We start from the raw sequence: 23,158 nt of genomic DNA on the forward strand, positions 1-23,158 counted from the left end.
CTTTTTCTTTTTCGTTTTTTTTTGTTAAAGCATCAGCTGTGGTCATGTGTGTATTATTTTGAACGGTGTGGCTGGAGTCTCGGCTGTTCACGCTGTCTGACTTGACTCTCGCGAGAAGAGCTGGAAGGGGAAAAAAAGGAAAAAACCCGAAGAAAAAAAAGGCTCATCTGAGGGGTTTGAGGGGCGGATTTGGACAAAGTTTCCCAACTGTCCCGACCCAAGGAAGCTCCGGGGGGGTTGACGGGGAGTCCAGTTCACCGGTAATTAACACAGGAGTTATTAGTCGGTTGTTAATTAACTGTTATTTTCAGTGTGTCTGAGAGCACCGTCGTCCCGACCGCCGGAAGTCTGCATGAAGCTGCGTCTCCTACAGAGGCAACGGCGTCGACGTTTTTTTTTCTGTCTTCTTTTTTTTTTTTATTCGAGACTTTTTTTTCTCTTTTTTTATTTTCTCTCAGCGAGATGAGCAGGGAGTGAGGAATGGAGGCGTAGGGAGCAAGGATGTTTGTGTTTACCAAGCGGCAAGCTAGTTAAGCATATGAATATACAGGCCTCCTTGTAGCTAGAGCAAGCCAGCGAACAAAAGGAGAAAATTAATGGAGGCAAGTTAGCTAGCTCCCCTTGTCTTGTTGCGTTAACAAGCTAACGTTAGCCATGTTTGTGTATAACTCAGATATCTCATTAAGCTCTCGACTGCCGGTCATGTGCAATGTAGCACATGCTGGGTGCATTGCAAAAGGTTCCCAGATTTTAACGATGTCTGACAAATTCGTATTTACAGGATTTCATCAATCACTGCTAACGTTAGCCCGTGGCTAACAGTGCCACAGTTTTGGAGCCAGCCTGTGCCCCCCTTGTCAAAAATGGCTCTCTGAGCACTGAAACATTGACTTTGTAGTACACTAGTAACGGCCCCTTGTGTCTGATGCCGAGTTGCGGAATAGCTACAACCTGTGGGAAATTAATTAATTTGCCTTAGACGCTTCTCCCTTAATTTATTTATAGGCTGTGCAGCTGCAGAGGGTAGAGGAGGCTTATGAAAAACGACGCAAAAACATGCGCCGAGTTATCTATTGCATGAAATATTTCGTTACCTCGGTTGTTTAGAGTTTATTAAGTTGACGTTTGTTTTTCATGGGCCTCCCATACAAGCCTAAAGGGCTTAACATATATTAATTTATTGCCAGTTCAGCTTTACTAACATGTAATTACATGCATGCTTTTCTTCAATTGTGAGCAGTTCGAGTATGCATGGCATTCAGAAAGCTAAACCTCGAAAGATATTTTACTGTTGAGGTATAATAGTAGCAAAATATTTTTTTAAAGTAAGGTGAAGATGCATGCCAGCAGAGCAATGAAACTATGAAACTTCCTTCTTTGTGATACAGAAAACATGTTGCTTATGTGTGAGAGGAAGATGACTGAGAAATGAAAGCTGCAGTGATTATTATATAGACATTTGTCTTTAATGTTTTCAGTAAACCGTGTGTACTTGTATGGAAACTTGGATGTTATGTTTGACATATAGTGTACTTGCATTGGGTTTTTTAAAGAACTAAACTCACTGATATGTTGCTAATAAGGGAGCCAATCAAAAAGTTTGTAATTTGCTAATGGCAACACATACTGTGTAAGAGACAAGTGCATGGGCTGTGTTAGAAAACATTATGTAAATCCTCAAAGACTGATGATGTTTTCTCAGCTCTTGCCTGTTCTGTTCTCCTGTAGATTTTTTGATATTCATTCCTTCTGGGATTGAACATCTTTGCTTGATTCCTTTCACATCCTCTTCTCTGTAAATCTGATCAAGTATTTGACAATAATCCTAACGGCATAAGCCCAAAATAGTTTCCCTACAGCCACACCCATTCCACACTTTTGGAATGAGGTAAAAAATAGCTGGATGTTGAAGACCAAAATTTAGCAGCATCAGAATTTAAATATTGCACACTGATCCTGAAACTTGACATTATTCAGTGTGTCAGCCAGTGGAGGAGAGGATACAAGGAAAGGAAACAAACAAAGATGACTGAAATGCAGCCATTCCTGGTCTAGTTTTACCTGACAGTAAGAACAAAAAAGAGGAGGAGGACAGGTGTTTTCTAAGTGTGTTGCTTTTTAATTACAGAAATAATGGACGATTCCCATTTCAACTCATCATACTTTTGGTCTCCCGTCCCCACTGTACAAGGACAGGTAGAGACAACCTTATTGTTGGAATTGTCTTTAAATACACATGGTATAGTGGTATGTGCTATGGCAAAAGACACCCAGAAGCGACTCTCATTTTGACTGTTTATCAAAATATTTTAAAGATTACATAATACCGGACAGTGATTTGACCCCGAAAATGTTGTTAATAACGCAAAACCAAATAATGTTCTCTTAACTGGTGAAGTTGACTTAACCACATATAAAAGTTCTTTGAGTATGAGTTGATTGGTTCATATGATCACTCCTGTCCCTCTCCTCTCTCATCTCTTCAAACCTCTTTGTTCCTTTTTTTCATTTCCTTTTTACATCTCACCATGCCTTCGTTCTCTCTTCTCTCCCATTATCTTCTTCTCTTCCTTCCTCCTGTCCCTACACTAATCTAACCCATCACTGACTTATACCTACTGTTCTTCCCTTATTGTTTTGACACCTCCTTCCTGTCTCTTTGTCCTTTTCATCCCTTATGCTTCATGACTCATATATTGTCTTTATTGCCTTTCCCATCTTCCTGACTGCCTCCTGTCTTCTCACGTTTTTCTGTTTCTTTAACCTCTTTCAATCTGTCTCACCTTCTCTGCTTTTACACCTGTCTCATTTGCCCCATTGTTTATCATCATATGGTCCTCGCTTCTCTTGCTTCTCCTCCACCTTCTTCCTCATCTTCGCAAGCCTGATTCCTTATGCATTTCCTCCTTCACCTTCCTTCTGTTTTCACTTTGTCTGATTCTGCATCGCTTCACTGTCCCACCTTTACCCCGCCACCTCACACTTCTCTCCACTTTATTACTTCACCCGTACATCTTTCCTTCCTCCACCTGCCTCTGTCTAGATCGAGAACGCCATGTTCCTGAACAAGGCTAAGGAGCAGCTAGGTCCAGAGAAGGCCAATGCGCACTCTTTTCCTCACTCCTCTGCGTCTTCCACCTCCTCTCCCCACTACCCCACGGCTTTGCTCGCCATCCCTGGTTCAGTGGATGCAGGGGCTGGGGTGCGGGTGGTCCCCAAGCAGGAAGGAGGTGGGGGTACTGCAGGAGGCGGCGGTGGCAGCGGCAGCAGTGGCGCACCTTTGAGTGCGGTTGGGGGACACCTACACCAGTCGCACACCTCCCAGAACGTCACCGTCGTGCCTGTTCCCTCCACGGGTATCATGACTGCAGGTGAGTGTGCAGCTATGTCCCTTCTCCTGCCTGAATCATGACATCCCTCACTCAATTTGCCATTCCTCTTGTGTCTTACTGTATTTGTGATTATCACTTTAAGATGGGTGCAGGGGAGTGAGGAACACTATAAATATTCATCTGCAGCTGCTACTCATCTTGATCTAAACAGTTTTTTCTGTCTCCATAAAAGTCTCTTTGTATGTAGTGTCAGTTTTAACAGTTTTTTGAAGCAGATTTGGGGACAGGATCAAAAATCATTTGTAGAAAAATCAGCATTATGAGCAGTCCATTGTGTTAGTGTTGTAGCTTGGACCTTTATGCAAAGTATTAGCATAGCTTTAAATACCGGCATTGCTGACACTGCTTCACATTTTGATTACTCTTAGTTAGAATGAGAGCTTAACATGCCAAAATCTGGACGGCTAGGTCACAGTTTTTCTTTTCCCCTTAGCTGGGTTAGTGATCACCACCCCACAAGGCACACTGGTCCCCACTGCCTCCACGCAGTCATTTGTAGCTGGACCCCCCACTGCCACCACCATGATAGTGTCCGCAGTGCACCCCTCAAATGCAGGTAATGCGCAGGTGCAGTTCACCTTCACTTCAGTCATTTCATCATGTTAATGCAAACTCCAGCGTGTTGAATACTGATAGAAGTATCATCAGGGCAATTTTTACCTTTTATTTTTTAGGGGAATGTTTTTGCTTTTTCAGTGATTCATTGCAACACAGTCCACATAATAAAAACTCACAACTAAAAAGTGTTCACTGCAAACACTCCAATCACAATCTCTTGTTGATTAATAAAAATATGTCATTCGTTTGATGTCATTTTTGAAGTAGTTTTTTTCTCCACATTTTGACATTTTCTAACATTTCTTCAGCTGATGTTAATCCACAGTAAATAGACACCACACACACACCTCATTTAATTTTCAAGACATTCATTTTCCTATCCAAAGTGTATTTATTCTTGCATCTTTTGAGTTGTTGCATCCATACACATGCAAACATACACACAGCTGTGCGTCTCTTTTATAAGGTTTGGTGTTGCTGCTGTCCAAAGCAGCACACACCTGCACAACAGTTCATGCTTATATTATGTGGAAGCTAGGTCTGTCTCACTATTTCAAACTCTTAGAAGTGCTGACTCTGTCTTCACTCAACACTCCACAACTCCCTCTTTTCTTTTCCTTTTTACTTTTCTCCTGTTTACAGATAAAAAGGATGACATTGCTGTTCCCCCTGCAGTTGTCATGCCGACGCCGTCGAAGCGAGGCAGAAAGAGCAAACAGGTGATGGGCAGAGTGACTGGAGTGGGTGGGGTTCTACCTCCAGGAAGTGATGCGTTAATCTTGGCTCACCTTGCTGCTGGTGGACAGGTAAGCACTTCTTTAATTGTTATTTTTCCTTGCTCGTCGAGTGTTTAGACTTTTTTAGCTGTAACTGCTGTCAGTTACCACAACTTTGGCTTCTTAAATTTGTTGTTCTTGTTCACAGCACCACGCTCCTGACCCATATGATCTGTCAAATGATGAGGATGATCATACCAGCAAGGATGGCCCCAAATCCTACAGGTAGAAGAAAGGCGTTTAGATTGGAGAAAAGCAAAATTATTTATCAATTCACACTGTCTGTTTTTAATCCAATGTAATTCTTTGTTTGCCATAAAGGTTTTTTTCTCTCTCTTTATCTCACCCTTTACCTGCCAAGGTGTCGGATGTGCGCCGTGACATTCTTCAGCAAGTCAGACATGCAGATCCACGCCAAGTCCCACACTGAGGCCAAGCCCCACAAGTGCCCCCACTGCTCCAAGTCGTTTGCCAACTCCAGCTACCTGTCCCAGCACATTCGCATCCACAGCGGGGCCAAGCCCTACACCTGCACGTACTGCCAGAAAACATTCAGGCAGCTCAGTCACCTACAGCAGCACACACGGTACTGGGCTGACTGGTTTGTGAGGTCCTGAGTGTGTGTGCGTGCGCTTGCTTCTGCTTGTGATTTCTGTTGTTGAAGCATGTGCATGTGGGCCTCTGTGTGATGATGAAGAAAGGGAGGAATGGGGCAGTGAGCTGGGAATTTGCTCAGGTCTTTTGGCAGAGTGTTGACAGTGTAAAGCTCTTTTTGCACAGTTGAAGCACCACCTTTGAAGGTGCAACACTTGTACCAAACTTAAATGATCTCAAGTTTGTTGTTTTTGTCTGTTAGGATTAATTTATTTCTAACAACTAATTATCAGGAGAGCAAACCAGTTTCATTAATCAGTTTAACAGCTGTTTTGATCACTTACATGCTAAAATCCAAAGAGCCGAAGTGGATGTGTGCTCCAGTGTTTGGTAAAGAAGGTATTTACCAGTTACTACTAAAATATACGATTACACCTTTGTCTTCACACCAAATTTTCAAACAAAACTTTACTTTCAGTGGAGCTAACTATTATATTAAAACATCACCTTTTTAGTTCACATTCATATCAAGCAAAAATGTAGAATTTTGTCTCCAATCACCGACTATGTTCACAAATGACAACAGTGATTATCAGATAGTGAAAATGTTTTCTGCTAGAAAGTCAGTCTCATAATAAAATCCCACAAGACTACCAACATTTTGCATACAGTTAGTTTATGATAACTTACCCTCTTAAAATAATACACCCTCAGTATTTTCTTTCCTGTTTTTAATTGTAATGAGTTCTTCTGCATGTTTTACACACCATTTAAAAAAAGAGATGAAAGGCGCTAATCTGACAATGAGAATGATTTCAATTTATTCCATTTAACTATGTGTGATGATGTAAGTGATGAAAGCACATTTTTTCCATTTATGTTGTCACGATTCAGATAAATGTTTTAATTTTATGTTGTCATTTACCTTCTTCATATTTTCATTTCCCTTATTGCCATGCACTGGGTTTTCTTTGTGGGTTACAGGCCATTAATTTTAAAGAGGAAGATGCGCTCCACTGGTCTGCCACTCGTCTTGAATTTACATTTCAGTTTGACTGCAGCAGAGTCAGATATTCATAGACACACTCACACCCACTCAAAGCAGGGCACACCAAAAGGAGAGAGAGAGACTGAGAGAGAGAGAGAGAAAGAGAAAAGCGTGACTGTGCTTGCTGTATGTTTTGTTCTGTGTTTTCACAACTCAGACACAGCACAAAGAGCACACTGTCAAACTTAATGATCTATGATCAACACGATTGATTGTAGATCCTCTTAATATAAACGCATGATTTGGTCTTCGGTTCATCGTGAAGTTTGGTCATGCTGTAGCTTAAAAATCTCTCGCTGTTTCTCTCTGTTTCTCTCTCTCCACCCCCTCAACCCTCCAATCCTGGTTTCCCGTGTTAGAAACCACACTGAGGCCAAGCCCCACAAGTGTCCCCACTGCTCCAAGTCGTTTGCCAACTCCAGCTACCTGTCCCAGCACATCCGCATCCACACCGGGGCCAAGCCCTACACCTGCTCCTACTGCCAGAAAACATTCAGGCAGCTCAGTCACCTACAGCAGCACACACGGTACTGGTCGGGGCTGGGCTGGGCTGGGTGGGTTCTGAATGACCAGCTGTGGCTTTTATATGTGCATGAATGGGAGCAGGTATGTGGAGGACTATGTTGTTGTGATTGCTTGCTTATTTTAGAGTTTTAGTGTGTTTAAAGCATCTGTCAGTTTTGAGAGGCATAATCTTAAGTCAGAGCACCTTTTCTGACAATTCAAGTTAGAGTTTCCAAACTAAGACTTCTTACAGAATGGCTTTAAACCTTCAAATCTAGTTTATGGTGTTTCTTCTTTTCAATGACTTAATACCTGAGGTTGGTTATTTCTGCTATTGATCAATTCCAAAGCTATAGCTTAGTGTTTCATCACACAATGGTCTGAAGGCACATGGAAGTGTTCCTAAAACCTTTTAAGGAAACAAGTACTTCCTAAAAAGTCCTACAATTCGAATCATTGCACACAGTAGTTCATAAAACCATGTACAAAAATGAACTGCTTCTTGTGGAAGTGAAAGAAGAAGTGGAAGAAACTAAATTATGAGAAAGCAAGGGGTTGAGCTAAAACTCTTAATGCTGTTGAAGGCAACTAATTTCTTTACTTTTACTTGTGTATTGTGGTAGCACACTGAGTTTTATTAACACTGCTGTATGTACACTATGTTTTAGATAACGGACATGCGTAGGACTATGTCATGCCCCTCTTCCTACATATAGAACCAAGTGGTCACAATAATACCCACCACTCATTTTCATCCATGTGTAAAGTGTAGAGTAATTTATGGAGTGTAATTAACTAAAGGTGTCTGATTTTTCAGGATTCACACCGGTGACCGACCGTACAAATGTAACCATCCTGGTTGTGAAAAAGCTTTCACACAGTTGTCTAACCTACAGGTAAATTTATTCACAGATTTATTGCTTGCTACTGACCTAACGGTGTTTTCATGAATACAACTCTGAATTTTTGGAGAAATTCCTAAAGGAAGAGTCCAGACTTTGCATGTTTTACTTCACATGTAAGTTAAGAAAAAATATAGTAAAGATAATTTTTCCCCCCCTACCCTGGCTTATATCTCTTTTTCCCCAAAGTCTCACCGTCGGCAGCACAACAAAGACAAGCCGTATAAGTGCCACAACTGTAACCGTGGTTACACAGACGCTGCCAGCCTGGAGGTGCACCTGTCCACACACACCGTCAAACATGCCAAGCTGTTCTCTTGTGGCCTCTGTAACCGATCCTATACCTCGGTAGGCTCTCAGACTTGTCAATCATCAGATACAGGATGGACAGATTCAAATGTTATTATGACAGAGAGGATGCATCAGGCAAAAGTTGACAGTAATTATAGTGCTGGAAAATGTGTGTAACTGTGTTTGTAGTTTGTGAATGACTTATTGTGAGTTTTACTGTCCGTGGTAGTATTTAACTCATCAGTAAATATGATTTACTCAGTCAGATAAACATTGTATTTATAATTCTGGCTAGCATGTTTTGATGTACAAAGTGTCTTAAATCTCAGGTCTGATTACTGACTTGTCATGCATTCTCACCTAATGGTCTTAAGTTGGCAGTTATGCCATTAACCTTGGTTGTTGTTAGTCAAACACAATGCTTACCATAAATAGTATCCAGCAATTTTACTATTTTATCACAAAAGATGATTTCCCTTTCTGCACAAAATTAAAACAGATCTGTTTAGTAATTTGATACTGAGAGTATGTTTTACATTAGTGGAATTCCACAAAGTCCTGATCATTAAAATGGGAAACAGTTTGTCATTTTTTCTAATTAATTCCACAAAATCTTTCTTTATGGCTAAATTTTTATAAGTCAGGTAGCACTCATGAAACCTGCTTCTCTCTCCCTATTTTTAGGAGACATATCTAATGAAACACATGAGGAAGCACAACCCCGACCCATTAACAGTAGCAGCAACAGTAGCTGCTCAGCAGGCCCAGGGCCTCACACCAGGAAGTGGTCGGGGTCGAGGCCGTGGTCGAGGCAGAGGAGGTGCAGGCAGAGCAAGCCAGCTCCAAAGCCAGACTAACCCTACCAACACCAACCAGAACCCTAACCCCGGACCTCCAGGCAGCTACCAGCAACCCACAGAACCTGTGGTTCCATGCCCGTTTGACCTGCACCAGTACAAGACAGTGGCGGCCAGCGAGATTCAGTACAAACCAGTCACTGTGGCAGACCTGCCAGTGACCCACAAAGACCTCTGCCTAACCGTCTCCACGTCAGCCATACAGGTGGAGCACATGAACTCATAGGCTGCGTCTTCCCGCTCTACTTGAGGGATTACTAATTGTGTCTGCAGTGTAAAAAGGTCCATTGAACAAGTAATTTAAATGTATTCAGTATTACAGTCTTCTTAAAACATGAAAAATGGCTAATCGGGTGGAAAAATGTCCACCCTGTTAGACAGAGGAAATTATTTTGGTTTATTGACACATCACTGAATTTCAAAGTGTAAAGACACTAATGGATTCAGTTTAGATTCACTTTTATATAGCTTGAGTGATATTATTTTTGAAAGGGTTCATCGGGTAATGCAATACAATCAAAGGTAGAAGTCTAATTTAATTGGCCCCGTTAAGAAGCTTTAAAGCTGAGTACAATATTGAATTACTTGTTAGAACACAGATATTTGACTCCTGAGTCCTCTTGCTGTGTGTCTCTGCAGAAATGCTGGTCAAGGACACTGATATGCGGATGTAGTTTTTTTTATTCAGACTGGAGCCACATTCTTCCATTTTATGAAGACTTTCCTAAATCTAATCTGCCAAAACGTTTTGGCTTTGATATCATTATGAATGGGTTGGTGATTAAATCCAAACGCAAATTTCACATAAGCATCTTTGGTCCAAGTTCAGCACTAGTTAGCTCTGAGTCACAAAGTGATCCTAAACCAGCAGTCCTGCTTTGAGGGGTCATCAGAGGATGAAGCTGTAAAATATCTGTAAAATGAAGAAAAACTACACTATTCTCTGCGCAATTATAGTCCATAGGATAGTGTAGTTTTTGATGACATTCAGATCACATTAATCTGAACATTCTCCACTGTTTAGTTCAAGCCAAACCAAGGGAGAGAAAGAAGACAAGGAGTCATTGATGGAAAAACTAGAGATTCATAATCACATCTGGAACAGCAGCGCAGTGGTGTTGCTGTGAAGACTGAGGAATGACTAAGAAAATATCTTTCAATGGCAACTGAATGGTACTATCAGGGTGCCATGGACAGCAAAGAATGGATCAGGAGGGCTGAATGGGAGCCTGAGGAAACGATGCTGTGTAATGGGGAATAAGGATAACTTCTGATGTTCATTTCACAAATCGTGGTGTCCTTATTTACACCCACCTGCCCTCAGAGGAGCAAGGAGTTGAGGAGCCATTTCTTTGTCAGAGCCCACAAAGTGTTAAACAAAAGAGACCGAGTGGTTCAGGAATGCACTCAGTGTGAGGAATCTGCAGCAGAGCGAGCTGGAAACAGCAGAGAGAAGAGGGGCTGGAGGGTTGGGGGGGTCATACAGAAAGCACTTGATGAAGCTTGTACTTCACGCCTATGTTTGTCATCGTTTGTCTTTTTTTTATATATATATATCATGTATGTATTTTTCTACCAACAGAGAAAACGTGTGAACAAAAGAGAGATAGCAAAATGAGTGCATGAATGTGATGGGAACAGAGGAAAGTCCAAACAGAGCGTCGTGTCCCATTTTTTTGTAACTATTCGAAGAAAAAAACAGTTTACTATCCTGCAATGAGTAAAGGCAACCCAGCCTGTCGTTGTCAGGATGGTTGATGGGGAAATAATGATTGTGTGATAAAAACGGCTGACAGGTACTGTTATCAATCTTTTTTTAAAAGAACTTTTCATACATATTATTACTACTTTCATTATAACTGTATTGCAAATGTTATCCACATTATTACCAATCTGAGGCATTATGGTATTGCAGTATGCTGTACATAAAATAGATAGAAAAGACGTTTTCATCTGTAAAAGGGAAGTATGTCTTGTGTAAAGCATATATGAAAACTAAAGGAATTCAAATTATCAAGTACCAAACCATTGGTTGTGTCCCAGGTCACCGTAAGAGCTGAGGGTTTGTACCTGCCATGCTACAAATGAATGGGGAATTCCAGGACTAACAAGTTTGGAAGTTGACCAACTCATTGGTTAAATGATGGGGATTTATTTTTTTTTACTTTGTACAATGTATAACTACACTACGTTTTTTGTTTTTTGATCACACTCACTATTCACGCTTACTGATTGATTGTATTTATGGTGCAACCGTAAATGAGTCATTTAAGTTAAGTTTGCTGTTATTTGTAGAAGTCACTTGCAAGGACTTTTATTAGACCTATTAAAAAGACCATCAAGGCTGAACTTTATGTAACCCCACCCCAGCACAGGTGTTTTATAGTTAAACTGATGAGCAGGATTGGGGGGATTATTCCCTGCACATCTGGAAAATGCGACGACACTGTTTTCATTCTGAGTTGACAAAGTTGGGTTTTATTTGTAGGAATCGCTGATAGTGAGCACTATTGTGCTGTCTAAAAGTGACTTACTGTGATTTTAAAGAGCTCTTAACATTGTTCGCCCCTGGCACTTCCACACAGAAGATTTGACAATATAACTTAATTATAAAATAATACTAAACAAAGCTGTGATGTAGGTGACCTGGGACACTGCACAAGCCGTCTCTACCCAATCAAAATGTTCAGACAGCCTGAACTAGAGGCTGATTGTCTTCATGTATACTCCTCCTTGTATTTCATTGTGTCTTTTTATGAAAAATAACCCATTCTCAATATTCTTGTTAATGTTATTACCGATGCTCCTGATAATACAGTTATTAACTGCCCTCTTATGCTACACTCTTGCATACTGTATGCACAGTTACACCTCTTGCTCATCTGAACAGGCTGTTTCTTCCCTTATGGAGAATAAAGTTCAAAAACTGTTCATGATGAAACAACTTCACTGTTTGATTTATTGTTAAAGATGTATGATTGTAAGATTTTTGTGACTGACTGGATAAAATGTGAGGCTCAAGGCATGTCTGATTCTGACTGAACTGCAAAAATGTCTAGTAGAATTGACACAGAAGGTGAGTACTTTTCTTTGACATGATCTAATTAGCGAAATGAAAGACTTTCACTGACAGTTTGATTTGTAATGTTAGGATTCTGTGTGGTTTCTGTTTCTTTGCATGAAACACAAAGAAGTTGCCCTAATATGATTTGGAAATCAGTAAAATTAGTGTGTCAGGGTGCGTTGACTGCAATTGCTTCCACTATGACTGTTTCTGTTTGGACAACCATAGCGACTATATATATATCACAGTTTATGTCACTCCAGGAGACATAATGTTTTACTTATCAGAAATTTTTGCATTAATTCTAAAAGAAAATTTGACTGATCTAAACCAAATAACCACAGAATATTATTGGGCTTGGCTGAATAATTTATGTTTCGTTCCAATTAAGCAGTGATTAAAAGTGCTAAATGCAGACAATTTAAAACAAATCACTGCTAGCACATTCAGTGAAACAATGAAAGTCAGAAAAATATTAATTAAAATTACTACATATTATAAAAAGTTGCGTTTTTAAAATAAAATAAAAATTAAGAATTGAATAAAATAATTATTTAAAAATGCGCGAATCATGTTTCATTAGTGACGTAACCACAAATACAAAATAGGATTCGTTTGGTCAGTCTTTCAAGTTGCCTTTAGAGCGGTACACTGTGAACACAGCTTGTATCCCGCCCAAGGGGAGCACGTCGGTAAATAAAATGAGCACACATCTATGTGGAGGCGGGGTTTACATTGTCTCAGCCAATCACAGTAGCACCTCCGAAGCGCCCACCAAAACAGTTCAATTTCAAATTCAAACGGCCGGAGACGGTGGACTGGAGAGGGTTTTTTTTAAGGGATACGTAATTTGTTTTTAAGGTAAGTCTCTCCATATATTGAAAGTAATCTTGTATCACATCTCAAATTTTACATGATTGGCAAAAGCTCCGTTAAAATGATCGTTCATGTAGTTTAACGTGGCAGTTTGCCTTCATGTTTAAGCTAACGACAGTGCCCTTCCATAATAACGTGAACGTTGGTTCGTGTTAGCTGCTTTTACATGATTAGTGTTTATCCAGTAATAGCTAGCCGAAGTGTAAAACTTTCCTGTTGCCTCTCCTTATTATAACGCTAGATCTGATTAACTTATGTTTTAATAGACGGTGTTGAATGTGTGTTTAGGCGCTGTTGGTTGTAACAACATGTTTAAGAGCGAGCTACCCGAATCCTGGTTGTGTTGAACCTTTACGCCCAGAAATTTCCAAAACAGAGTTACACTAAGTCATATGGAACTTGCAGAAATATCCCAATCGAAGGTTCTGTGTGTTATTGTTTTTTTTCCATAATGGGCCCAAGTGAGAAATTATGTTTTCATCTGAGTTTTTTACTTGATTGTTTTATATCCACAATCCAGTGTAGGTGATCATGTTCCAGTCCTTATTTGTACCTCTAATTTATTGATTACTACGACATTCGAGTCGTATATATAAGCCAAATATATAGAGCTTTATTTTAAACAGAAGAACTAAAATGATCTTCGAAAAAAAAAACTTGGCTGAACTTCAGTTTCCGAAGTTGGCACCGTTTCATAATTAAAACAAATGTGGTGCTCATGAATGACATGAACCTTAGCTTGGCATGATTATGTATTATATGGACCTAAATTATGAGTAATATGAGAGATGGATTTGTCTGGGGCATATGTCATTTCTGGCTACCTTAATTGTGAATGGAACTTCAGATACAGAATAAAAAATAAATCTTTCTCTGTCATGCGGTGGACAGAATATGTTTGATTGAGATGGTTTGAAGAGTCAGTGGATTGTGCTAAAGAATCTCCTTGGTTTCTTAAACATTGCCATGTATTTGTTTTCCAGAGTAACAGATTACATCTGTAACTGTAATTTCATTTTAATGTATTACAGACTCAAACCAGGCCTGGTCAAAATCAGTGTGATGGAGATGTTTTAGTGCTTGTCATTTTTCTGGATAGTTTGTTTTGACCATAATTTCCCTTTTAATCCTCAGCAGAGCATGTCACGTTTGCCAGTTATGTCAGGCAAAAGGGTCCTCACAAGCAGCAGCAGCAGCTCAGAGAATGCCCAAGACTGTGCACCCGCTCAGGTTTGTATTATAAATGATCTACTTATTGCATATCACCTTCTGTGCTACCATACATTGTCTGTGTAGGTTTTATTCTGGTCCTGTACCTCAAGCTACTCTAGAAGTAGCATTATAAAGTAATCAGTTATTCAGCTCAATAAATACAGTTGGCCTTTAACTTTCAAGGATAAGTTTTAGACACCAAAAAAGAGTTTTTCTTGTGGCTGTGAAGCAGAGAGTTATTCCATGCTCTGTTAATTGTAGGGCAGTGGCACAGTTACACATACAGGTACAGAGTAATATAACGGAGGTTTTTAAAGTGTACCCTACAGTAAAGTTTTTAAGCATGATATTGTCAGATATTCTGGTTGTGGTGTCAATATTTCAAAAGCCAGAAATTTAACAAAGCCCATATATTAGATTTGTTATAAAACCGAAATCACTACTCTTAATTTATGCTAGTGGCGCTTTTGTGTTTGCAGAAGAAAAGCCGGAGGGACGTGGACCCGGTTAAACCACAGGCAGCAGCCACAGTCATCGGGGTGAAGAGGCCTCCTGTTGGCTCAGCCAGGCCAACTCTTTGTAAGTAATTTGCTAATATGAGCATGCTCAGCTGATTATTGTGCAAGGTAGGCACATTTGTGGCATTTACCATACTAGCAACATGTCAGAGTGCGCCAAGACTAAAAGACTTTGAGGCAAGGCTTTAGGGATTAGTTGTTGTAAACTGCAATCAAGTGTATATTCAGCTTTTGTATCATTTGTTCGCTTTTTTATGTTATTCATAGTTCCTCTGTCTTTTTTTTAAATTTTTTGGACAAAACATTTAAGTCTCTGTTTGACTCTGTCCCACAGCTAAGCCAGTCAGAGGTGGAGGGGCTGCCACTGTGGCTGTGGGTCCTTCCAGGGGTAAGATGAGCTGTCTGCTGGGTGATGGGTTAGAATGACGTAACGTGTTATTTCTTTTAGTGTCAGGATTCCAGACCTTATGTTCACACACTCAAACGGAGCTGTGATTGTATTACATCAAAATGTGTAAAATCTGTTAATAAAATAGTGTTTCTCACGTTCTGTAGTTTATCAGGTGGTAACAAATTTAGAGATGTCTTGGTTCCATCTGAGCAAAGTGTATCGCCAAGGCAATAGATGTTGTTGTTAAATAAACATGGCAGATTTTTTATATGCATTTGTTCTTAAACACATTTTTATTTCATCAGGTGTCCTAAAACCATCTGTAGCTTCTACTGCAGCAAAAGGAGGCAATATGAAGCAACCTGTTGCATCCACAGGCACAAAAGCAGGTGAGAAGTCTTTCTTGTTCATTATCAAGTCAATAAAACTGAAGCAGTGACATGAAGTTCAGCCATTGTTGGTTTTATTATTACACTTGTGTTTTACTACTATGGTATGTCTTCTTTGAAATGGGTGCACATGGAAAAGTTCATGGAATGTCCTGAAAGGAAAAGTAAGCAACACTCTGATGATATTCTTGTATACAGGTGGGACTGGTGCCCCCCGACGGCATGCATGGGACCTGAAGGGAAAAGTCAGTGACATGGAGGATAAGATCCGTAACTACCAGACCAGGGTCAAATCTGTCAACCAAGAAAATGAGGTTCTGAAAGGCACAATGGCCCAAAGCCAAAGCAAAGTCCTTGAAATGGAGCAAGAGCTTGTGAGGCAGAGGAGCCAGATCAGGTACAAGGACCACTGCTTTTGGAAAATTTATTAAATGTACCATGTTATTGGCTTTTCTATGTTGTGTTACTGTTTGTTTGGAGTCCCTTCAATGTCCTTTCTTTTCTGTGATTTCAGTGACTATGAGAACGAGCTTCAGGTATTGTCAGGAGTCCGGGATGAGCTGGAGAAAGTGTCTACTGATAGGAACTGTCTTCAGAAGGAGCTTTCCAATTTAGAGTCAAAGTACAAGGTGATGGAGACTCTTCGAGACAGCCAGGAAACCGAGCTGCACACTCTAAAGGTAAAAGGTCTGCTGCTGGACAACTGCTCATATACACACGTGGACAAAATTGTTGGTACCCCTCAGTTAAAGAAGGAAAAACCCACAATTCTCACTGAAATCACTTGAAACTCACAAAAGTAACAATAAATAAAAATTTATTGAAAATTAAATAATCAAAATCAGCCATCACTTTTGAATTGTTGATTAACATAATTATTTAAAAAAACAAACTAATGAAATAGGGCTGGACAAAAATGATGGTACCCATAACTTAATATTTTGTTGCACAACCTTTTGAGGCAATCACTGCAATTAAACGATTTCTGTATTTGTCAATGAGCGTTCTGCAGCTGTCAACAGGTATTTTGGCCCACTCCTCATGAGCAAACAGCTCCAGTTGTCTCAGGTTTGATGGGTGTCTTCTCCAAATGGCGTGTTTCAGCTCCTTCCACATATGTTCAATGGGATTCAGATCTGGGCTCATAGAAGGCCACTTTAGAATAGTCCAACGCTTTTCTCTCAGCCATTCTTGGGTGTTTTTGGCTGTGTGTTTTGGATCGTTGTCCTGTTGGAAGACCCATGACCTGCGACTGAGACCAAGTTTTCTGACACGAGGCAGCACATTTCTCTCCAGAATGCCTTGATAGTCTTCAGATTTCATCGTACCTTGCACACTTTCAAGACACCCTGTGCCAGATGCAGCAAAGCAGCCCCAAAACATTACTGAGCCTCCTCCATGTTTCACCGTAGGGACAGTGTTCTTTTCTTCGTATGCTTGGTTTTTGAGTCTATGAACATAGAGTTGATGTGCCTTACCAAAAAGCTCCAGTTTGGTCTCATCTGTCCAAAGGACATTCTCCCAGAAGCTTTGTGGCTTGTCAACATGCATTTTTGCAAATTCCAGTCTGGCTTTTTTATGAGTTTTTTTCAGCAGTGGTGTCCTCCTTGGTCGTCTCCCATGAAGTCCACTTTGGCTCAAACAACGACGAATGGTGCGATCTGACACTGATGTACCTTGGCCTTGGAGTTCACCTTTAATTTCTTTGGAGGTTGCTCTGGGCTCTTTGGATACAATTCCAACGATCCGTCTCTTCAATTTGTCATCAATTTTCCTCTTGCGGCCACGTCCAGGGAGGTTGGCTACTGTCCCGTGGGTCTTGAACTTCTGAATAATATGAGCCACTGTTGTCACAGGAACTTCAAGCTGTTTAGAGATGGTCTTATAGCCTTTACCTTTAAGATGTTTGTCTATCATTTTTTTTCGGATGTCCTGGGACAATTCTCTCCTTCGCTTTCTGTTGTCCATGTTCAGTGTGGTACACACCTTTTCACCAAACAGCAGGGTGACTACTTGTCTCCCTTTAAATAGGCAGACTGACTGATTATGAGTTTGGAAACACCTGTGATGTCAATTAAATGACACACCTGAGTTAATCATGTCACTCTGGTCAAATAGTTTTCAATCTTTTATAGAGGTACCATCATTTTTGTCCAGGCCTGTTTCATTAGTTTGTTTTTTTAAATAATTATGTTAATCAACAATTCAAAAGTAATGGCTGTTTTTGATTATTTAATTTTCAATAAATTTTTATTTATTGTTACTTTTGTGAGTTTCAAGTGATTTCAGTGAGAATTGTGGGTTTTTCCTTCTTTAACTGAGGGGTACCAACAATTTTGTCCACGTGTGTACATATACTCTTTGGCAGACATGAGTTGCAATGATTATTTCTTTCTACAAATAACTGCCATTGAACAATCAATAAACAACCTGCTTTATGTCCACTATCCAATCAGGATTGGATTGGAATATAGTGTATTTTAGAACAGAAAATGTGGTTTCAGAGAAGACAGAATTTTTAGCTGTGCTTCTTGTCATTTCCGTCCAGATGAAGCTGTCAGTACAGGAGTCAACACTGGCCCGTCTGCAGGCAACTCTCAGAGACACAGAGGAGGAGGTCCGCTGTCTCAAAGACACTGTGGCCCAGCAGAAGGACGACCTTCATGCTGGAGAGATGGAACGCAGACGGCTGCACAACAGCATCCAGGAACTAAAGGCAAGTTACCATGGGATGTAACCGCACAATGCAGCCCGGTGTCGGCACCCTCAAAGGCCTTTCAGCTGCCCATGGGCTGGGCTAAAAGTTTACCCTATGTCTATGGTAACCCAATGGGTGGAGGGAACTCTGGACACTTGGCTCTTTTATGTTGCATTTCTATGTCAGTTTTGCCATAACTAAACAAATATTTTCTCTTTGAGTTCTCTTTGATTATTAAGACCAATTTTTCCATCTCCTTTTTTAATGCAGGGCAATATCAGGGTCTTTTGCAGAGTGCGTCCACTGGTGGGTGGTGGCCTCAGTAAGCACATCCAGTTCACACCCAGTGACAACAAGACGGTGACACTGGCCAAAACGGAGGAGGTGAGAATCCTGTCAGTGTACCACAAATACATTTCTGTAGTTAAATAAACCACAGGCCATAGTAGAAAGTGTATGTGAGGTGTAACTATAGTAAAAGAGTTGGCTGTCAAAATCACCTTAGCAAACATGTCTATCTCCATGTCAGTACCCTGCTATCACAAAGACACGTAATGGAAGTAACAAACACACATGAATTCTGTGTTTTTCTGCCTTTCAGTCTCACACAGGTAAAACTGCAGAAACTCAGAAGAATTATAACTTCAGTTTTGACCGTGTGTTTGGCCCCCAAGCTTCACAACAGGAGGTAAATGATACACACATGTATCACACTTTACAATATATCAACGAATCCTCAAATTGTCATGAATAAATAATGTTTCTGTGTGGATGCATGTATTCTGTTGCTGTTTCCTGTCAGAGAAGAACATTTAGGGTGATTTTTTTCGCTTTGCTTTCAGGTTTTTGAAGAGATCTCCCTGTTGGTGCAGTCTGCGCTGGACGGCTACAACGTCTGCTGCTTTGCCTATGGCCAGACAGGAAGTGGGAAAACCTACACTATGGAGGGAGATGAGTTTGATGAGACCAGAGGCGTCATTCCCAGAGCCGTGCAGCAAATCTTCAAAGCAGCACAGAAACTGGGAGCTCAAGGCTGGGAGGTTAGTTTTGTATTTTCATTTATATTTATATTCAGATTTTTACTGTATAAAATAATTTAATAACTAAGGCTAGTTTCATGTTGAAATTGTATTTATATTTATTATGTGTTAATGCTTTGGTTGTGGCTTGTTTTTATCGAGTCAACTCTTTTATTAACTGTAGACTCCTGCTGTTAGAACAGTTCAGTTGCTTTGATTATCAGCAGTTTTTATTTAGAAATATTAAAAAAAAAATGTGGAAGCTTGAATAATGATGCTGCACATCTTTATGTATAAGATGACGGCAGGTGCCAGTTATCACAACAAAAATGTTACAGAAATCGCTTTTCTATTTCTGACATATTGTGTGAATATACTCAGTCACATGATTCAGTGTTAATACTTCTAAATAAAAGACTAATCAGTATGACATTACACTGAAAATGTTATGTAAAAATGCACCACCAGAGTTGCAGCCTACACGAGTATGGAGTAGTTAAGTTTCACACTATTCATTTATACTCACTGTGTGTACTCAGTGACTGTGGGACACACTGAGGTTTCTGTTTGAAGGAGATTTTAGGTGTGTTATGATTATTTAATATTGCTTCAATTTCTGTTGTTTTTTTTGTTTTGTTTTTTGCAGTTTACCTTCACAGCAAGCTTTGTTGAAATTTACAATGAGACCCTGCGAGACCTCCTGTACACCGGCAAGGCAAGCAAGAGACCGGAGCACGAGATCCGAAAGTCGGCCAACAATGAGATAACGATCACCAACCTCACGTACGAAAAGGTCTCCTGTGAGGATCAGGTACGGCACAGCGAGGTCCTATGTGTTTTTGAATTGATGAACAAGTACAGAAGTATGATTAGCTGTCGGTTATGTACATTTGTTACTTGAAAGCAGAAATCTTTCTGATCCCCTCCTCTTGCCAGGTTCTCGGCCTGATTGCCTTGGCCAATCAGAATCGCTCCACAGCTCAGACAGCCCAGAATGACCGCTCCTCTCGCTCCCACTCAGTCTTCCAGCTGGATATTGAGGGAGTGAATGCTGGCAGGGATGTCAAATGCAAGTGTGAGTACATTCCTGCTGTTCATTCTAGTATTGGAAGTGTGGTTTTACTTTTGTGTCAACAATCACAAAGCTCTGTAGTTAATTAAGCTTTAGTTATGTATATAATGAAGAGAAAACAGTGCTCTAATTACTCAATGTTAATACTCTTATGCCTCCTACTACAGCTTTGGGAATTGTCTTATTCTGTCGTCCCTCTTGTTGGTTCTTTGTGAAGTTGTTTGCTGTAAGCTCTTTAGTGAGTCTGATTTTAGAACACAAGTTTAGTTGTGTTGAAGCTGAATGTTGTTCCTTAAAGGGCTGTTTTTGTTTGTTTTATGCGTATAGCCACTCTGTGCCTGGTGGACCTGGCTGGCAGTGAGCGAATGGTGAAGAGTCAGTCCCAGGGTGAGCGCTTCAAAGAGATGACCGCCATCAACGGCTCCCTGTCCAACCTGGGGATCGTCATCGCCGCACTGGCCAACAAGGTCCGTAAGCTGCACCCTCAAGAGCCTCAGACACTACAAGAGTTTATTCACTCACTAATGCTCATTAGTTTACAGCATTTCTTTTGTTTGTCACCTAAACTGGCTGTCTTTGTTTTCTAGGAGAGCTACGTTCCATACAGGAACTCCAAGCTCACCTACCTTCTGCAGGGCTGCTTGGGAGGAAACAGCAAAACGTGAGCTCTTCGTTATTTTTTCTTTAAGAGGCCAATGGTCTTCTCCAGCAGAAACTCACTTCACTTCAGAAAGGCACCCATTTCAGCATTCTTACGCTAGTTTATTTGAACTGTGATAATGTTACTTCTTAAATCAGGGTAGACTGATTAAGACTCATTCAGTTAGTGTTTTCTTCTAGGCAGATGGTTCATGTTGATTGTGTTTCTGCTGTGTTTTTATCGCTGCAGACTGATGTTTGTGAACATCGCCCCAGAAACGGACAGCTTTGGAGAAAGCCTCAACTCACTGAGGTTTGCCAGCAAGGTGAGTGGCCTCTACAGCTGTTAGATTTGGTGCCTTGATGAAGCAGCTGGTGTACGATGACACGAGTACATGAATCACAGAGTGTGATTGTAATTACAGTTGCAGCAAACCTCATTCAACAATAGATTAGCTTTGTTCTGGTAACCTATAATGCAATTTCTCTCACATTGTTTGGTTTATTGACTGGAAAAGTCTTTGATCAAGGAAATCCCTTTGATCTAAGGCTGCCAATTCTTGAGGATTTTAAAAAATATATTTATGAATTTCTTTTTTCAAAAATGTCCCGTCTTGCCTGGTCAAATTGTTTTTCTGCAAGAATTTCAGTGGAATCTGTTGACAAACCTGCTGGTTATCAAACAACTAAACCCATTATCTTTGCAATGGAGGTGACAAAAGTTGAATCCTGTTGAGAGAAAAGTGATTTTTACACATACATTTAGCACCTCTCTGATGAGTAACACTGCAAAAGGTTCTGACTGTGTGACTCTGGGATTCTTTGAAGTAACGTTTTGCGTTTTTCTCCTTTTTACAGGTGAACGACTGCGTAATTGGAACTGCAAGCGCAAACAGGAAGTAGATCAAAGTTCCTGAACAGCTCCACTTTGTTTTCATATTTTTAGCATTATGGTCACACAATGAAGGGTTCAGTGTCACCATTTCATATTTTTAACTCACACATTGTGCAGTTTGGCACCCACTCTGATGCCGGTCACTAAGAACCAAAAACTCTTGTTTATACTCAGGGCCTTCATTACTAATCTCTAATACAGGCTTTTAAAAAATTCTTCACATCTGTGTAAATCAAGTGGATTTGGAATGTACATATTTTCAATCAGAATAATTTTTAAACTCTTATATAGGCTCCCAAAACTTCTGGACTAAAGAGGTAATTCTCTAGTTGAGACATTTAATCTCCATGTCATGTCATATTTTGATTAAAGGACCCATAAAAGTCGTTTTTTTTGTGTGAAATATGTTGAGCTTGCAGAGACTGCAAATACATGTAGTGTGTTACTCATACAGTGTTTTGTTTTTCTTGGTTGTTGGTAATAAGTGATTTCTTTTAAAGCTTTTTTATGTATTTTCTGGCCCACCACACTGTAATAAAGACATTCAGTAGCTATGCTACTTTATTTTTTCTGTCACCTTGTGTTTATTTCAGACTCCTGCTAGCCTTCCCATGAACTTAAAGCTCACACATCGTGTTTATAATTTGGTGAATGTTTTCCTACCTTCACTACATTGTTTTATACTGAAGCAAGCATTTTATTTCTACATTAGCTGTTGCATACATGCCATGAACTTTCTGGACCTACAGATATATGAACACCTCTATTGTTAGAAAAACAACTGACTGAAATACAATATTAGATTTGGACATTTGTTTCCCTCCATAGCTCATTAAATAATTTCCTCACTGACAAATCCATATGTGATTTCAAAACTCAGGCTGTGGACGTGCAGCAGACTCACAGGTTCACAACAGAGTTCTGTCACTTGTGAGGAGGAAACTGCTCAGTCCTAAACCAAAACAAGAAACTTTACTTTGTCATACATGAAAGAACAGAAGCTTCCCTTGTCAAACATCTCAGGGTCAGTCCATGTGATTGCTTCATCATCTCATTTTTTGGGATGTTGGAGCATTTTGTTTGGAGTTTCCTTGTTTGTTCTCTAAGATTTGAAACAAAGTTCTGTAAAATATTTTGGGTGAATTTCAAGAATTCCATATGTATCCACATTTTTCAATTATTCAAGTTATTATTTTGGTGTCGAGGAGGGGGGAACAAATCAGATGACTCAAACCAAGAGACACATATTGGATCTATGCTCTTAAGGCTGTCAGTCAGCCTGGTCTTCTTCTGTATAGTCACTACCTGGGTTGCAAATTTGAGTCATTATCTGCTGTATTTAATACTGTATTGCTAAAAGTTTTGTTTTGTCCCCAAAGGATTTTGAAGTGTGCCAACCGGGTTTCCTCAATAATATATATATATAGATATATATAGATATATATATACTGCTATTGCTTGAG

The 23,158-nt window shown here is 40.1% G+C and overlaps 2 protein-coding genes and 1 long non-coding RNA gene across 10 annotated transcripts in view; 2 read left to right on the forward strand and 1 right to left on the reverse strand.

The window, feature by feature from the left end:
- Positions 1 to 23,158, reverse strand: part of LOC127536272 (uncharacterized) — a 578,171-nt gene that overhangs the window by 533,268 nt on the left and 21,745 nt on the right. The gene's annotated exons all lie outside the window — the stretch shown is intronic.
- Positions 107 to 11,866, forward strand: znf384a (zinc finger protein 384 a). Of its 7 annotated transcripts, none has more exons than XM_022201814.2 (11): positions 107 to 260; positions 2,129 to 2,196; positions 3,044 to 3,371; positions 3,826 to 3,948; positions 4,593 to 4,756; positions 4,875 to 4,951; positions 5,088 to 5,312; positions 6,728 to 6,895; positions 7,690 to 7,768; positions 7,964 to 8,122; positions 8,750 to 11,866. In XM_022201814.2, exons 2-11 carry the CDS (start codon positions 2,134 to 2,136, stop codon positions 9,146 to 9,148), a joined length of 1,785 nt encoding a protein of 594 aa, XP_022057506.2. In that variant the 5' UTR covers positions 107 to 260; positions 2,129 to 2,133; the 3' UTR covers positions 9,149 to 11,866. The 7 variants fall into 7 exon arrangements, with proteins under 7 accessions (XP_022057506.2, XP_022057508.2, XP_022057512.2 ...); XM_022201816.2 differs by having other exon boundaries at positions 4,626 to 4,756; XM_022201815.2 differs by lacking the exon at positions 107 to 260 and adding an exon at positions 334 to 602.
- On the forward strand, positions 12,739 to 22,259 carry kifc1 (kinesin family member C1). 2 transcript variants are annotated; one of them, XM_022221997.2, is made up of 17 exons: positions 12,739 to 12,847; positions 13,997 to 14,092; positions 14,554 to 14,653; positions 14,927 to 14,980; positions 15,289 to 15,372; positions 15,571 to 15,769; positions 15,887 to 16,052; positions 17,921 to 18,088; positions 18,341 to 18,454; positions 18,672 to 18,758; positions 18,913 to 19,110; positions 19,736 to 19,900; positions 20,026 to 20,164; positions 20,489 to 20,628; positions 20,749 to 20,822; positions 21,051 to 21,126; positions 21,659 to 22,259. In XM_022221997.2, exons 2-17 carry the CDS (start codon positions 14,003 to 14,005, stop codon positions 21,701 to 21,703), a joined length of 1,899 nt encoding a protein of 632 aa, XP_022077689.2. In that variant the 5' UTR covers positions 12,739 to 12,847; positions 13,997 to 14,002; the 3' UTR covers positions 21,704 to 22,259. The 2 variants fall into 2 exon arrangements, with proteins under 2 accessions (XP_022077689.2, XP_051812102.1); XM_051956142.1 differs by having other exon boundaries at positions 12,754 to 12,847; positions 14,000 to 14,092.

The sequence above is a fragment of the Acanthochromis polyacanthus genome, chromosome 11 (genome assembly GCF_021347895.1).
Source record: "Acanthochromis polyacanthus isolate Apoly-LR-REF ecotype Palm Island chromosome 11, KAUST_Apoly_ChrSc, whole genome shotgun sequence".
NCBI lineage: Eukaryota > Metazoa > Chordata > Actinopteri > Pomacentridae > Acanthochromis > Acanthochromis polyacanthus.